This window comes from Hyaena hyaena, unplaced genomic scaffold (genome assembly GCF_003009895.1).
Source record: "Hyaena hyaena isolate Hyena2069 unplaced genomic scaffold, ASM300989v1 scaffold_18, whole genome shotgun sequence".
NCBI classification, from domain to species: Eukaryota; Metazoa; Chordata; class Mammalia; order Carnivora; family Hyaenidae; genus Hyaena; species Hyaena hyaena.
Genome location: NW_024080649.1, coordinates 2,557,377 through 2,573,070, shown reverse-complemented (window position 1 = coordinate 2,573,070; position 15,694 = coordinate 2,557,377). Strand labels below are relative to the sequence as shown.

Genomic DNA, 15,694 nt, shown 5'->3' with positions numbered 1-15,694 from the left:
AAATGCTTCAGACTTGAAGAAAAATCAAAATAGTGCATGAACACTTACATGCCCTTCACCTAGATTTAGCCATTGTGAAGTTTGTCACATTTGCCTTTGTGCTACCACTCTTCACACTTTTTTGTTGAATTATTCTTAATTTCCAGATATAACACTTTATCCCTAAATTCTTCATCATTTATCTCCTAATAAGATTCTCTTAGTGAACTATGTCCCCAAGAAAACTAATGTTTAGGCGTGCCTGTATGGATCAGTCAGCTAAGAGTCCGAATCTTGATTTTGGCTCAGATAATAATCTCATGATTCATGAGTTCAAGCCTCTCCTTAGGCTCTGTGCTGACAGTGCAGACCCTGTTTGCAAGTCTTTCTCTCTCTCTCTCTCTCTGCCCCTCCTCCACTCAAAATAAACTCTCTCAAAATAAACTTAAAATTAAAAAAAAAAAAAACTGTTTATGGGACACCTGGATGGCTTAGTGGGTTAAGCATCCGACTTAAACCACTCATGATCTCATAGTCTGTGAGTTCAAGCCCCGTGTCAGGCTCTGTGCTGACAGCTCGGAGCCTGGCACCTGCTTCAGATTCTGTATCTCCCTCTCCCTGTCCTTCCCCGACTTACACTCTCTCTCTCTCAAAAATAAACATTTAAAAAAAAAATGTTTATTCAGGAATACCATCTATTCCAAGATCCTTATTGAAATTTGCCCAATTTCTAAAAAAAAGTCTTCTACAGATCTTAAATTTTCACTCCTGGGCCCGATCAAGGTTTAATATTGGAGTTTCCCAAACTATACATACAATTACCCTATCACCCAGCAATGCTCCTCTTGGGTGAATAACCAGAAAACAGTTTTTGTATGCAAGTGTTCACTGCAGCACCATTCACAACAGCCACAAGGTAGAAACAACCCAAGATGGATGGATAAGTAACATGCGGTGTATACACATGATGGAATATTGCTCAGCCATCAGAAGCAATGAAGTGCTGATACATGCTGCAAAATGGACGACCCTTGAAAACATTAGGCTACATGATATCACTTGTATGAAATACCCAGGATAGTCAAATTCATTAAACAGAAAGTAGAATGAAGGTAACGGAGCTGGGAGAGGGGAGAATGGGGAGTTACTTATTGCCTATGGTTATAGAATTTGTTTGGGATGATAAAAAGGTTCTGGAAATAGAGATGGTGGCTATACATTTTGAATGTACTTAATATCACTGAATTGCACACTCAAAATTAATACACATTCAGTAAAAACCATACTTCAAATCTTGATCTTTTCCTGGGCTAGTGATAGGTGGTCACACTTCCTCGTGATGCTGGGCTGTGCCAGCCATACTTTGTTAGTCCTCTGACCAGGAAGGTAAACAACAGACAGGCACACTTAACAACCATTCCATTTCTCACTGTCCATGTTCAATAAATAACATGAGCTCTTCAACACTTTCTTAGAAAATAGGGTGGCTCAGTCGGTTAAGCATCTGACTTCAGCTCAGGTCATGATCTCACAGTTCATGAATTCGAGCCCTGAGTCGGGCTCTGTGCTGACAGCTCAGAGCCTGGAGCCTACTCAGAGTCTGTGCCTCCCTCTCCCACTGCCCCTTCCCTGCTCAACACTGTCTCTCAAAAATAAACAAACATTTTAAAAAATCTAGAAAATAAATAAAATAGGTTTTGTATAAGGGGCACTTGGGTGACTTAGTTGGTTAAGCATATAGACTCTTGATTTCAGTTTAGGTCACAATCTCATGGTTCATGGGATCAAGTCCCATGCAGGGCTCTGTGCTAACAGCATGGAGCCTGCTTGGGAGTCTCTCTCTCTGCTCCTCCCCCACTCGTGACATACTTTGTCTCTCTCAAAATAAGTGTTTAAAAACTAAAATTAAACAGATTTTGTGTGAGATGATTTTACTAAACTGTAGGCTAATCTAAGTGTTCGGGGCACATTTAAAGTGAGTTAGGTTAAGCTCTCATGTCTGGTGCCTAGGCATATTAAATGCATTTTTGACATAGGCTCAACTTATGATGGTTTACTGGGATATAACCACATAAGTCAAGGAAGATCTATCTATCTATCTATCTATCTATATATATATATATATATATATATTTGACTACTACTTAAAAGTGTTTTTAATATATACATAAAGTACAACTGCCTCCAGCAGAGGAAAGTCACAGCACTGTGACAAGGTTTCTCAACAGTAGCACTGCTGACATTTTGAGCCTGACGATTCTTTGTTGCGCAAGGCTGTCCTGTGCATCGCCGGATGGTCAGCAGCACCCCTGGCCCTGTGACTTGATATCATCACAGTCAATGTGTCTCCAGAAGTTGCACAGTGTCCTTGAGGAGAGGGAGCCATAGTCCTCCCCGGTGGTGAACCACTGGCCTAGGCCGACGTTGTGCTGACGGAATGTTGTCTGAAGCTCTACTTGGGCCCTCAGCAATGCTCACAGTAGCTTTTCCATTAAACAAGAGAATGTTAATGGCTTCTCCACAAACCGTATGGATAGTTTTCAAATAAAGTGACATTGTAAATGCAATTTCCCACACTCTGCGCGCAACAGAAGGACACAAAGTTCTGGAAGAGTCATTTCAACACGAAGCTTCCTTCTCCATGTTTGAATAAGCCCAAGTACCATTGGTCTTGCCTGGAATTGCGGTTAACCAAATAAAACAAGTGTCTGACAATGTTTAACAAAATTCTTTAATAAAATTTATAAAAATGAATATTTAAGAATTCGCTCAGCTTGAATTGTTTTCCTTTTCCACTCCCAAAGAAAATACAAAATTATCACACCCACACATATATACACTCAAAACTATAGTGACATTCTCTATACAGGACCACATTAGAGTTTACATTGTTGAAAAATCAAGACAATTCCAAGATGTGATTGCATGGATGATTTTTTTTTCTTCAAAAAACAGCTGACAGACAGTAAAGCAATTATTTTCCCATGGTTGTCAAAAGGTTCTTGAAGTTCACATTTTAACTAAAAGCAGATCCAAATCAAAGTCCTCCCCATGCTCCCCTTACTAACACCTTTTAGCGCCATATTTTCTTCCTGTTCCTAAGGGGGAAAAATGAATTTCCTAATATTCTCAGTTTCTATGCATGCTTGGAATTCAGGGCAGATGTTTCCAGATCAGCCAGCATTTCCTGTGGACATCAACAACAGCAGGCACTCGTGGGTTCTAGGTTTTCAGGAACAAAGTCTAGAGGAAGGATCCTGATTGGAGACACATGTTGGGATTCTTCCAATCTTTAAAATGTTCAGGACTAGAGGTAGAGCCACCTCAACCATCCTCAGCCTCAGTTTGCTAAATTGCCAGGCTCAGTGACATGTCTCCTGCCACCTTCAAACCCATTTTTCACGTTGCCCTTGTCTGTCTTTGGCTGTAGCACCCGAGGCACTACTGTAAGCGCTGGACTAGCTCACTCTTGTCTGAGTGTTAAATGAACATTAGATGCTGAGTGGCACCTAAAAACTCACCACCCTTTCTGGTCAAGGCTCCCTGTTTAGAACCAAAGCACCCCAGTAATGGCATACACATAACTAACATTCTTACGCAGAACAATTAAGTGGATGGATACCCTTTTCAAGTTATATACTCAGAAGATTACAGGTCTTAAGAGTAAACAATACCCTCACTCACACTATGGCCAGACTAAGACCAAGTCTCTTACCTGACAAGGGTCCAATAATTTCTGTATCAGAGAACCCCTGTCTGGGGCAATGTAAGCTCAGAAGGAGTAAGAGTGGATACCAGAATAGGGGGCACCATGCAGTGACAGGAAAGAAAAACACACACAAATCAAAAATAAGTATATACAAACACACACGCACGCACGCACAAAGGGCAGTTGATCCCTCCCTTCCCATAAAAAATGAGACAAAAGCCCTTAAGGGAATCTGCAAATTGCTAGCAGAACCTTCTGAGGCCAAAGGTATTGTTTTGAAATATTAACATATGGGGGTCTTTTGGACAGCATCACCATTTAAAGAGTTTTGAAAGAAAAAAAGATTTAAAAAATAAGTCAAAATCATTCTAGCACACACAGATTAGATCTATAAAGTGGAAACCCCAACTAGCCTAACTGCATCACTGAGCAATCTCTCTTCCCCACAAACTCATCTCAAGTGAAGGGAGCTGAAAAACCATTACCCCTGCATTTTCTGTCACATGATGTAGGGGCCCATCTCCTTCCCCATTTGTCTCGAGTCCCCTAGTCGTCCTCGCCACCTCCGTACATATCTGCCAGCTTCTTGAAGCGATTGCCCCATTCATTCAGGTAGTCATAGTCCTGGTCTTTGTCCGACTCCGAGGAGTTTAAGGAGCTCAGACTAGCAGCTTCAGAACCGCTTCCTTCATAGTCAAACACAAGCAGCGAGTCGTAAGGAGGAGCAGTGGGGTCACTGTCCGCTGCCTTCAGGTTCTAAAGAAGAAGACAATAGGATCTTTCAATGAAAGGAATTGCACACCTGTCATCTTAGGAAAGATGCCTCCTCGGGGCGCCTGGGTGGCTCAGTCGGTTCAGCATCCAACTTTGGCTCAGGTCACGATCTCATGGTTCGTGGGTTTGAGCCCTGCGTTGGGCTCTGTGGAGCCTGTTACAGATTCTGTATCTCCCTCTTTCTCTCAAAATAAAAATTTTAAAACAACATAAAAAAAAGAAAGACGCCTTGTCTAGGTGCCTCAAGCAACAAGTCACGCGTGACCATGCAAACATCCTGTGACGCCAATAAGGTCAATTTATACAAACATGCAAGGAAGACAAATCTACTATGTTGTTCATGAAAAGCGAACATTATGGGTAAATATGTAGAATCTTTTCCCCTAAACTAATGAGAAATTATATGTAGGCAGGAGAGAAACAAGCCCGTCAGGATGGACAGAGGCTGAAAACAGTCATATTGGTCCATCTGGCATTTCTACCAGGTAAGGTCTGGAAGGAAGGATGCCAAGCAATTAACAGTTACTGCTGGAGAATAGGTTTGGGGGTACTGAGGAAGGACTTGCTTTTTATATGTTTTCATCATTTATTATTTTAAGTGGTAAACATTATTTTTATAATTTAAAAAAAAAAAAAGCCACTATCAGATGTGATGACACACAAATGAATATGAATGGAGGAAAGAACCTGAACTCAGATGTATCTAAAAGGGAGGGTTAAACCGGCCTTTCCCATTCCCAGCTTCCTCTAAGGCCCAGTGGCTAGAATAGATACGGCTCGGCTACTTCCAACACTGCTGTGCTTCGTGTAGTTGGCGGTGACAGCTCCCGTGGGAAACTAAAGGAAAACCAGCCCATACCATGAAGACTGACTGAGGCCCAGTGGACCATCAAGACTAGCCCTGAAAGCCATTCCAGTAACTGAGCAAGTGATCAGGTAACATAGCTTAAGGAAAGAGATCCTGTTGGACTATTATCTTGCTGGGTTCTTTGCTCATCCCCACCCCCAATTTGTCCCCATCTTTCCCTAAGCTAATTAATGTAATGCCTTATTTCTCATTCTCCCTTGCAGATAAGGACAATCTTGTGACAGTTCTGGCCAGTAATGTAGGATTAACTCCCTACTAGGCAGTAACAGTTTGTTTGAATAAGATTTTTGGCCTCTACCCTGCCCTTCCTACTTCTTCTTGACTGGAATTGAGACCTAAGGCCTGGAACTGTGGCAGCCATCTTGTGATCATGAGGTAACAAGCACAAAAATAAGGATTTATGAGGTTAATCTACTCCTATCTGTTTAAGCTCCTGGAATTTAAAGCTGAATGCATTTCTGACATATGCAAAGGGATGTGATTTTTCTGGCCTTTAGGTAGACTTATGATACACATTTAATATCACATCCCAACCAGGAGTGGGATGCAACGGCAAAAAGACCCATGAGTGAAATCAAATGGATCTACTTTGAATTCCTTTAGTTTCATTTCTACTTTCACTAAATCCTTTCAACTCATTCTTGGTTTTGCCATATGGACTTCGCAACTTTGCTAGGAACAATTTGAAGTGCTCTAAGTTCTGAAATTCAGATGAGACATAAATAAAAAATAGCATTCAGGAATCAGAAAAGGAGAAAACATAGTAAAGCAAAAAATCTAAAGACTTTTTCTTCAGTTTCAACACCACTGCTCCTGAGTTTAGAGATGAATGACACCTTGGCTTTTGATTTTGCTAACTTACTTCATCAATGAAGTTTCCGATTTCATCAGGATTGGCAGGGCGGGGCCGGTACTGGGGCATGCTCAGGAGGGTTGGTGCCACATCGTTGCGAGTCACTTCCGGCCGAGCATCCAGGCCCCTGTGCAACTGGCTCAAGTCAAAGTCCTTTGGAGAAAGAGGTAAAAATAGACCAAAGGGTTAAAAAAAAAAACAGTCACAAATAAGCGGCTATATTTGGATTACAGATTCTGGTATCAGATAATGCCCTTTCAACTGCATAATAGTTATAAGCATGTGCCACTGTAAACTAAGATGACATTTTTCAACCTAAGAGTTTTCAAAATAGCACTAGAAGGAAATACAGCACCAAATGATCATGAATAGCACCTGGGGTAAGGATGTAGGCTTTTTTACCTTATTAACTAAATCCCAGCTGAGCTGCAGATTCCTGTGAGCCTCCCTGCCAGATACTCAATCTGTGTCCTTCACAAAATTCACACGTTGAAACCTAGTGCTCAAAGTTGTGGTATTGGAATGGAGACTTTTGGGAGGTGATCAGATCAGGAGGGTAGATGGAGCCCTCCTTGGGTATAGGACTGGTGCCCTGATAAATGACACCCTAGAGCTCCCCTTCTGCCATATGAGTAAATTATGTGGCTGATTATGAATGAGGAAGCAAGCCACCACCAAACACCAAATCTGCCGGTGCCTTTATCTTAGATATCCCAGCCTCCAGAACTGTAAGAAATGAATTTCTGTGATTTTTAAGCAATCTGTCTGTGGTATCTTGTTATAGCAGTCCACACAGACTATGACAGTAGCTGAGATAAGTAGTTGTCCCACAAACGCCTGAAGGACATTTCTCTGTACCCCCTGATATGTTGTGCAAAACAGGCATTGGAATTCTAATCAATGGCTATTTTTTCAGACCATGTCGCTCTGCAGATGTGTTCATGCATGGCAGGAGTCAAAAGCAGAACCCTGAGATGAGGTCCAAGGTTCCCTTTCTAGATAGCATACACTTTCAAAAATTCCACAGAAAGGTGCCCAGCTGACTCAGTCAGTAGGGCATGTGACTTGGGGCCATGAGTTTGAGCTTCACACTGGGCACAGAGGTTACTTTAAACAAACAAACAAAAGCTCCAGGGCAAGGTAAGATCATCTCTATAATCAGGGAAAATAAAGAAAGCCTAAAGATTTAACATCTAGAAAAATTAAAGTTTAGCATACCTATAAACTCAAGGGACAAAATATCACAAAAGATTAATTGCTTTACATCAAAATAATTTAAAGTTCATGTCCTAAGAACAGCCAGGAGGAGAACAGGCCTGAGTCAGACTATTTGGTTTGACTGCTTCCTACCTGAGTGACTTTGGGCAAGTTACTTAACTGTCCTTTGCCTCTGTCCACGCATCTGGGTGCTGAATAGAACAAGGCTATCTTAAATGTCTACCTTCTAATCATTGCTTTTTCCAAATAGAGATTGCCACATAGGTTTTTAACCATAGTTTTAAAAACGTACCTGATCCTCTTCTCCACCTCCTTCTTCATCATAGTAATAAACATTGTCCCTGGTGTCATCTTCTGGGGGTAGTAAGGGCTCTTTGACCACCCCTCTCCTCCGAACAAACAGCAAAAGCAGCAGAATCAGGACTGGTGTGGGGAAGAGAGAACAAGGAGAGAAGCACAGGTCAGGAATGCCATAAAAAACAGCTATCACAAGGCACCACTGCCCTGCCTATCAGACATATGTCTGTCAGACAACCCACATACTGATACATACCTGAAGTTAATATATGCAGTATAACATAGTGGACAATCACATGGGAATTCAAGTGTGGTCTTTACTTGGAATTTTTTTTTAATTTTTATTGTTTATTTAACTTTGGGAGAGAGAGAGAGAGATGGACAGAGCACGAGTGAGCGAGGGGCAGAAAGAGAGAGAGGGAGACACATAATCTTAAGCACGCCCCAGGCTCTGAGTTTGTTAGCACAGAGCCTGGTGTGGGGTTTGAACTCACAAACTGTGAGATCATAAACTGAGCTGAAGTCAGACGCTTAACTGATTGAGCCACCCAGGCTTCCCTAACTGGACTTATTAAACCAATCAGTCATTTCCCAGAATCTATAATACTCCAGGCAGATGAAATGGTAGGAGCAAAGGCCCTGAGGCAGAAGCATGATTGGCATGACAGGTGAAGTCAGCATGGCCATAGCAGGGTGAGTGAGGGGGGAAAGAAGCAAACAGACAAGGGGCAGGGATATGTCAACTACTGGAAGGACTTTGGCTTTGATTCTGAGTTGGAACCATTAAAGGTTTGTGAACAGGTTTGGGTCACCCTCAGTGTAATTGACAGATACATATTATTTTTAATCAGTTCTAAGGAATGGGACACAGACCATATAATTGCCTGGTATAGTCCCTTAAGATAAAAATCATGTGGACAAGCTCTAAAATCTGTTTAATTTCCAAAGTTTTCATCTGATGATGGGATATTTCTAGGGTATATATGATTAACAATTGTTAAAAACTTCTAAACTATTTACTGTGAATGAAAAAATTATGATTCAATGTGCTTTCTTTATAGATGCTTGTGCCCAAGTATCTCTAAAGGACACCCTACTTGGTGGGGGGGAACACCCTACTGAAGCAGTATTGGATTGAGACAGGAGGTTGCATAGACTTGGAGAAAAGATTTCTTAGAAATACCCAAACTCCCTATTGTTTCTGATAGCAAATTTCTATCACCTTATTCAGAGAAGCAAACTTCCTTGACCACAATCCATAAGCAGGAACAGTGAACACTTGTGAGGTCAGCCTAGAACTGTCTTAGCACTGAGGATACGGCCCTGAAGACCGTATGAGATGCCACCAGTCACCATCCACGTGGAGCTTACAGCAAGTAAAATCAAGAAGCAGGTTATCATTTCCAAGATGTTACTTATGAAATGTTACTTAAATGTTATACTTAAAGGAAAGTAACTACAATATGTCATACTGTTACCGCTTGAGGAAGTACCACCCGATACACTACCAAAACCTCAGTAGCCCCAGCAGATCCTCATAAAGCCAGGCACAAAGCAAGCAATCACATATTGAGGGATTACATGAGCATCCACATCTCCTGGCATCTTCAGAGAACCATCTTTAGAAGTCTAAGTTCTATGCTTGCCCACAAGGCACAAGAAGCTGCAAGTGTGAATCCTGGCATTGCTTCGCTTTAAAGGTTGTTCCACATTTGAGCATTCTGCCATGTTGTCCTTGGCCTCTGTGTCTAATAAAATATACCCCAAACAAATTGAGATAAGGCTATTACTAAAAAGTCAGTATTGTAAGTGTGAACTACAATCCTTAACGTTTACCTCAGAATGAAAGTACTAGTTAGTAACTGCTGTCCCCAGAACAGACTGGCCCCTTCTTTTTTTCTTTTTTATAAAAAAATTTTTTTTTATCATTTATTCAGTTTTGAGAGACAGAGAATGAGTGGGGAAGGGGCAGAGAGAGAGGGAAACACAGAATCTGAAACAGGCTCTGAGCCGTCAGCACAGAGCCCGATGTGGGGCTCAAACCCACAAATCGTGAGATCATGACCTGAGCTGAAGTCGGATGCTTAACAGAATGAGCCACCCAGGTGCCCCCAGACTGGCCCCTTCAAACGTAACTGGAGTAGGAAGGAGGCGGGCAGGCAGGACTTGTACTGTCAGGCTGGGCTGATGACACAGGAAGGCAGTGGCAATAAAGCCATGTGAATTCTGAGGAACACAAGTCTGGAAAGCTCACTGAATTCTAAACAACACTCTCCTTCCTTCTCGGCTTTGAGCCGACACAAGCAGCAAAGGGCAGGAGCAAATGAATCTGTTGAAGCAGCAAGCGACAGGGCTAAGAACACCTGTGCTGAGTCCAAGTTGAAACCCCAGAATTGACCCCACTGCTCCCTCTAAGAACTTTCTTCTACTCCAGCCACATCAGTCTCCTCCCTGCCTTCCTTTCCTCTTCTTGCCTTCACTAGTGTGAGAACCCGCACGAATGCCCCTCTGTCCATCTGGATGCCACCAGTCCCCGTCCCAACCATCCTACATCTCCAACCAAACCTTCCTTGAGGCTAAATTAACAGCCCCCTCTTCTGACTGCAAAGGCATTCATGACCTGGACTGCCCTTTCCAGCACCTAATTATACACTGTCTTTTCCCCACTCTGTCCTTATAGTCATTGATACTCGCTATTCACCCTACACTCCACTCCCACTCTCTGCCAAGTGTTAAATGGACGCATGGCCATCCAGTTAGGGTGGTACATTCTAGGTGTGGCTGTGTTGCAGCCACTGGAATGGGAGTGAAGGTGCACTTTCCACATACGTGCCCCCCCACTTCCTCTCTCATCCCTTCTCCAGGATGGAAGGTTGAGGTGGAGGCGGTGAGCTGGTAGCTCTGACCATGCTGCTGAGGACGGTACCCTCAAGTCTTGCTGCTCCGGGTTGGTCTAAGGATCGGCAACATGTGCCCCACATGGGAGCCGGTGACAAAGTTGGAATGTGAAGTCCCACCTCAGATCAGAATTCTCATGCAGGCGATTTGTATGCACTGCTCTGAAGGATTCAAAGAACAAAATAGAAGGAGTGGGCTCCTGCTGATTTAATGGAACAGGGCTCCCTTCCAGTCTTGGCTAACTCAACTTTGAAATGTTCAGTAACAGATAAACGTCACCCATTTTAGAAGCCAAGGGCTGAAACGCTTGCCAGACATACTTACTGAGTAAAGCGAGGATTCCTCCGAGAATGCCCAGAATGGCAGGAACTTGCAAGCCTGCTTCAGAATAAGGCATGGTTCTCTTGCAGCTGTTGACGGCCCCTTCGCAGTCGCAAATGTACACATCGAGGGTGGTCACCTGATCCTTGTTCTGGTTGTCCATGAGTTTGAGGTTTATCTTGTAGTCGCCCAACTCTAAGGTTTTCTTTGGCTTCAAAATTAGAGATTCACGGGCTGGAGGAAGCAACAAAATAAATGATGGGACCAGAGGAGGAAAAACAAACAAACAAACAAAAACAACCCAACAACTTCATTCTAGAATTATTAGGGTAATGGAGCTGCTTGGGCGGCAGATCACTGTGCAGTATATTGGATAGTCAGGTAACAGGAAAGGAAAGGGATCTTTGGTGAAATGCCTCAAATGTAAAAGGGGCAAATAAACAAGCATCAAACAAAAGAGGTGACATCTGGAAGCTGAGAAGGGACTGTCAGAAGGGGGTGGGAGGCAGGAGCAGGGAAAAGCATGGGGGTCAGAGTAAGACTCCAGTTCCTACCTTCGTCACCGTATTCAATGGTCCAGTTGACACTTGCCCCATGTGTTAGTTCTGCTGTGAAGGGAGATGTGTTGGGGGGAAGATCTGGATCGGTGATTTTGATGGTATGAGGTTGTGGGTTCTTCTGGCAGAAGTCCATACTTCGAGGTTCTGGTACGGGGCCATTGTCATTCACATCAGAGAGGATCAGGAGAAGGGTACCGGTTCCAGTAGCAAGTGGAGAACCTAAGAGGAAATATATGGGAAATACCACAGCTCAGGAATGTTCTTGAAGCTCTACTGCCTCAAATCAGACCTAATCCCAATCCTGGCTTGGCTCTTCAGGGATCCATCACCCGGCTCCACCCTCCCCATCCCAGAGCACCATCACTTCTGGTCAGGCAGCTCTCCGGCATGCTACTCCCTACTCTGACAATTATTCAAGCTATTCCTCACACCAAGGACAGACTCCCCGCTTGTTTGCATGTACGTTTATGCATCCATTAAACTTGAGCCACTCCAGGAATTCCTCTTTGCCTCTCTACCAGTTCTCCCTTTCTGGAACTTCTATGGCTTTAACATTATTATCAAAGGGTTAAACTTTTTAAATTGCCACAAGTTGCAAATTGATTTTCAAAATAGATTTGGGGAAAGAAGACATGGACACTTCTGTGTGCATTTCTTTTACATTCTGACATATGTATTCTACTGTTATAGGCTAGCATCTAGCATAAAATGGTAGAGAGAGTATACACTCAAGCATCATTTTAATATTAGTTTGTTTTTTTTTTTAAAGTAGATTCCATGCCCACCATGGAGCCCAATGTGGGGCTCCACTCACAACCTTGAGCTGAGATCAAGAGTTGGACACTTGACCAAGTGAGCCACTCAGGCACCCCAATATCAATTTATTTTAGAAAAAAAAAAAACCCACACAGGACTATTATCTCAAACCTATAAATAGTATGTGTGGGTGGCAAGAACATGATGACTATTTTTTCTCTTTACCCTTAAAAAACTGTGGTTAAAAAACCCCACAAAGATAAAATTTACCATTTTAAAGTTCATTTTACATTTTAGTCTCAACAGTGTACATAAATTCACATTGTTGTGAAACTGATCTCCTGAATAGTGTCATCTTGCAAGACTGAAACTCTGTAGCCACTAAACACTCCCTGCTTTCCTTCTCTTCCCAGCCCTGGATACTACCATTCTACTTTGTTTCTGTGAATTTGACCACTTTCATACCTTAAGTGAAACCATACAGCATTTATCTTTTTGTGACATGGCTTTTACTTAGCATAATGCCCCCAAGACTGATCCATGTTTGAATATCCCATTGTATACATATACCATATTTTATTTATGCATTTATCCATGGATTAATCTTTTTACCATATGTGAGAAGAAAAAAAAACCCAGCAGGGGTTGTTTAAATTTTTTTCTTTTTTTTTTTTAAATGTTTTATTTATTTCTAGGAGAGAGAGAGACAGCGTGAGCAGGGGAGGGTCAGAGAGAGAGGGAGTCACAGACTGAAACAGGCTCCAGGCTCTGAGCTGGCAGTCAGCACAGAGCCCGACGCGGGGCTCGAACCCACGAACCGCGAGATCATGACCTAAGCAAAAGTCGGATGCTTAACCAACTAAGCCACCCAGGCGCCCCGTTTTAAATTTTTTTCTAATTAGGGGTGCCTGGGTGGCTCAGGTCATGATCTCACAGTTCATGGGTTTGAGCCCCACATCAGGCTCTGTGCTGACGGTTCAGAGCCTGGAGCCTGCTTCAGATTCTCTATCTCCCGCTCTCTCTTTATCTATCAAAAATAAATAAACATTACAAAAAATTTTTAGAAAACAAAACAAACAAACAAGCAAAAGGGTGTTCTACAAATGGGGCCCAAGCGAGGCCTAACTTGCCTTGCTCACCAACTCCCCCAAATTGCAGCTCCAGGAACAGGCTTTAAATTCTAACAGGCTTATCTTTCTCCACCACATTCACAATGTGATGGAGGCTGTATCATTCAGCAGCCATCCATCCAGCTCCATTGTGGCCTTACCCGCCTTGCTGCATTTTCTAGATTGTCAACTACTTCAGAAAGCTGGTGAGTTAGTGAGGGAAAGAAACTCAATCCCAATCCCAGGGAGTAAGCAGGTTCTAACAGTAACTTGGTTTCTAAATATCTAGCCAAGGGAAATACTTGCACACAGAGGCAAGTACAAGGATGTTTACATATGAAACTCTTGGAAATCATGAAGAAGTGGAAACCATCCCAGTGTTCTTTAACGTGTGAATAATTACATTATGTTATACCCAGGTAACAATTTATTTGTTATTTTTTTTAATTTTATTTATTGTTTGAGAGAGAGAGAGAGAAGGAGAGAATTTTTGTAATAAAACCGGTCTATAATCTAGATAGTGGCTTTATAATAAACTACAATCCATATGCATAAACATGAATTCAAATATACATTTCACTAACAATGATGATGATAAAAATGATGATAGTCCTTATAGACACTTTTCTAGGCATGTTTACATAAATGAACTCATTAAAAATCTAGATGGGGTATTATCATTTTGTCAGGTAGAGGAACTGACGGACATAGAAATTAGCTTGTAAGTCCAAAGTCACACAGGTATTAAGCTTTAGTCCTAGGATTTAGACTCAGGCAGTCTGGCTCCTGTGGGGATGGAGTGGGTTCAGGTCTAAGAAAGGAATGACAAAAAGTACTTCTACTTCACCTAAATTATTTGCACTGTTGAAAACCCTATGTTTTTGTTTAAGGCTAGAAAGAAAGAACTCTTGCCTCTGAAAGAAAGGTAGGGCGCAAGGAAGCAAACGAGCTGGGGTGGTGAGGCGGCAAAGGCCAAACGCTAAGGACATCCTTACCATTGTCAGTGGCTATAATGAGGGCCGTGTATGTGCTGTTCTTCACATGCTCAGAGTCCTCTCTGTCCAGCTCAGCCCGAGTGAAAATGGCACCAGTTTCTGGATTAATCTCCAGCCAGTTGGCAGCATCCCTCCAAATCCGATACCTGAAAAGGCACAAACCTGGCTTTGAATACAAGAGCCAACAGCATGTAGCTAACGAAGGCTAAGGTTCCTCTTTGTTGACCGTTCATGTCTACGGGAAAGTGTGACCACCCACGTTCTCTTCACCTGGATTCACCCATTGTTGAACCATTTGAGAAGTTGCAGACATCACGTTCTTTTACTCATAACTACTTCGGCATGTTATCCCCTCAGAACAGAGGCATTCTCAAATCACAATTTGATTTTCAATTTGAGGAAAGTAACAGTTAATATATGGCACATATTTAAATTGTGGACATCCCCAAAACTGTCCAGAGAACATCTCTGCCCTGATTCAGGATCCATCTATGCATGACATTTAGATTTCAGATTTCCTTAATGTGGAAGCATTCCTTAGCTTTTCTTTTCTTTCTCAACACTGTTATTTTTGAAACAATTTTGAAGTTGTTTTGTACAAAGCTCCAATCTGGGCTCGTATGATTACTCCGTTTTAAGCAGACTCAAATTATGTGAGGGAAAGGGAGATAAGAGCACTGGATAGGTGATGAGTGTCCTTCTCAGGAGGACATTAGGAGGCACATGATATCTGTTCTTTTCTTGGTTGTATTAACTTTAATCACTTGGGTGAGGGACAGGCTACCAGATTTCTTCACATTAAATGTACTTTCTCCCCTTGGGAATTAAAAATGGTCTGAGGGGAGAAAATGTGACAATATCCTGTGCACCAACTAACTTTCACCCAATAGATTTAGTATCTATGGATAACTCTTGCCTTAAACAAGGAGTACTATGATCCTTAAGGTTTTTTAAACTTTATTTATTTATTTTGAGAGGGAGAAACAGACTGTACAAGGGAAGGGCAGAGAGAAAGGGAGAGAAAGAATCCAAAGCAGGCTCTGGGTTCGATCCCACAAACCATGACATCATGACCTGAGCTGAAATCAAGAGTCAGACACTTGGGCGCCTGGGTGGCTTAGTCGGTTGGGCGTCCGACTTTCGCTTAGGTCATGATCTCGCGGTTCGTGGGTTCAAGCCCCGCGTCGGGCTCTGTGCTGACTGCCAGCTCAGAGCCTGGAGCCTGTTTCAGTCTGTGACTCCCTCTCTCTCTGACCCTCCCCTGCTCACGCTGTCTCTCTCTCTCACCCTCCCCTGCTCACGCTGTCTCTCCCTCTCTCTCTCTCCTAGAAATAAAACATTAAAAAAAATAAAAGAG

The 15,694-nt window shown here is 42.5% G+C and overlaps 1 protein-coding gene across 1 annotated transcript in view; it reads right to left on the bottom strand.

Annotated features, from left to right (window-relative positions):
* Positions 1-2,723: 2,723 nt before the first annotated feature.
* The window catches only part of CDH1 (cadherin 1), an 84,263-nt gene continuing 71,292 nt past the window's right edge, over positions 2,724-15,694 (bottom strand). The window contains exons 11-16 of the mRNA XM_039223438.1: positions 14,338-14,483; positions 11,472-11,696; positions 10,921-11,151; positions 7,694-7,824; positions 6,193-6,336; positions 2,724-4,444 (exon numbers count right to left, since the gene is read on the bottom strand). Coding sequence (XP_039079369.1) covers positions 4,235-4,444; positions 6,193-6,336; positions 7,694-7,824; positions 10,921-11,151; positions 11,472-11,696; positions 14,338-14,483 — 1,087 coding nt within the window. The 3' untranslated portion in view covers positions 2,724-4,234. The remainder of the gene's footprint in view (positions 4,445-6,192; positions 6,337-7,693; positions 7,825-10,920; positions 11,152-11,471; positions 11,697-14,337; positions 14,484-15,694) is intronic.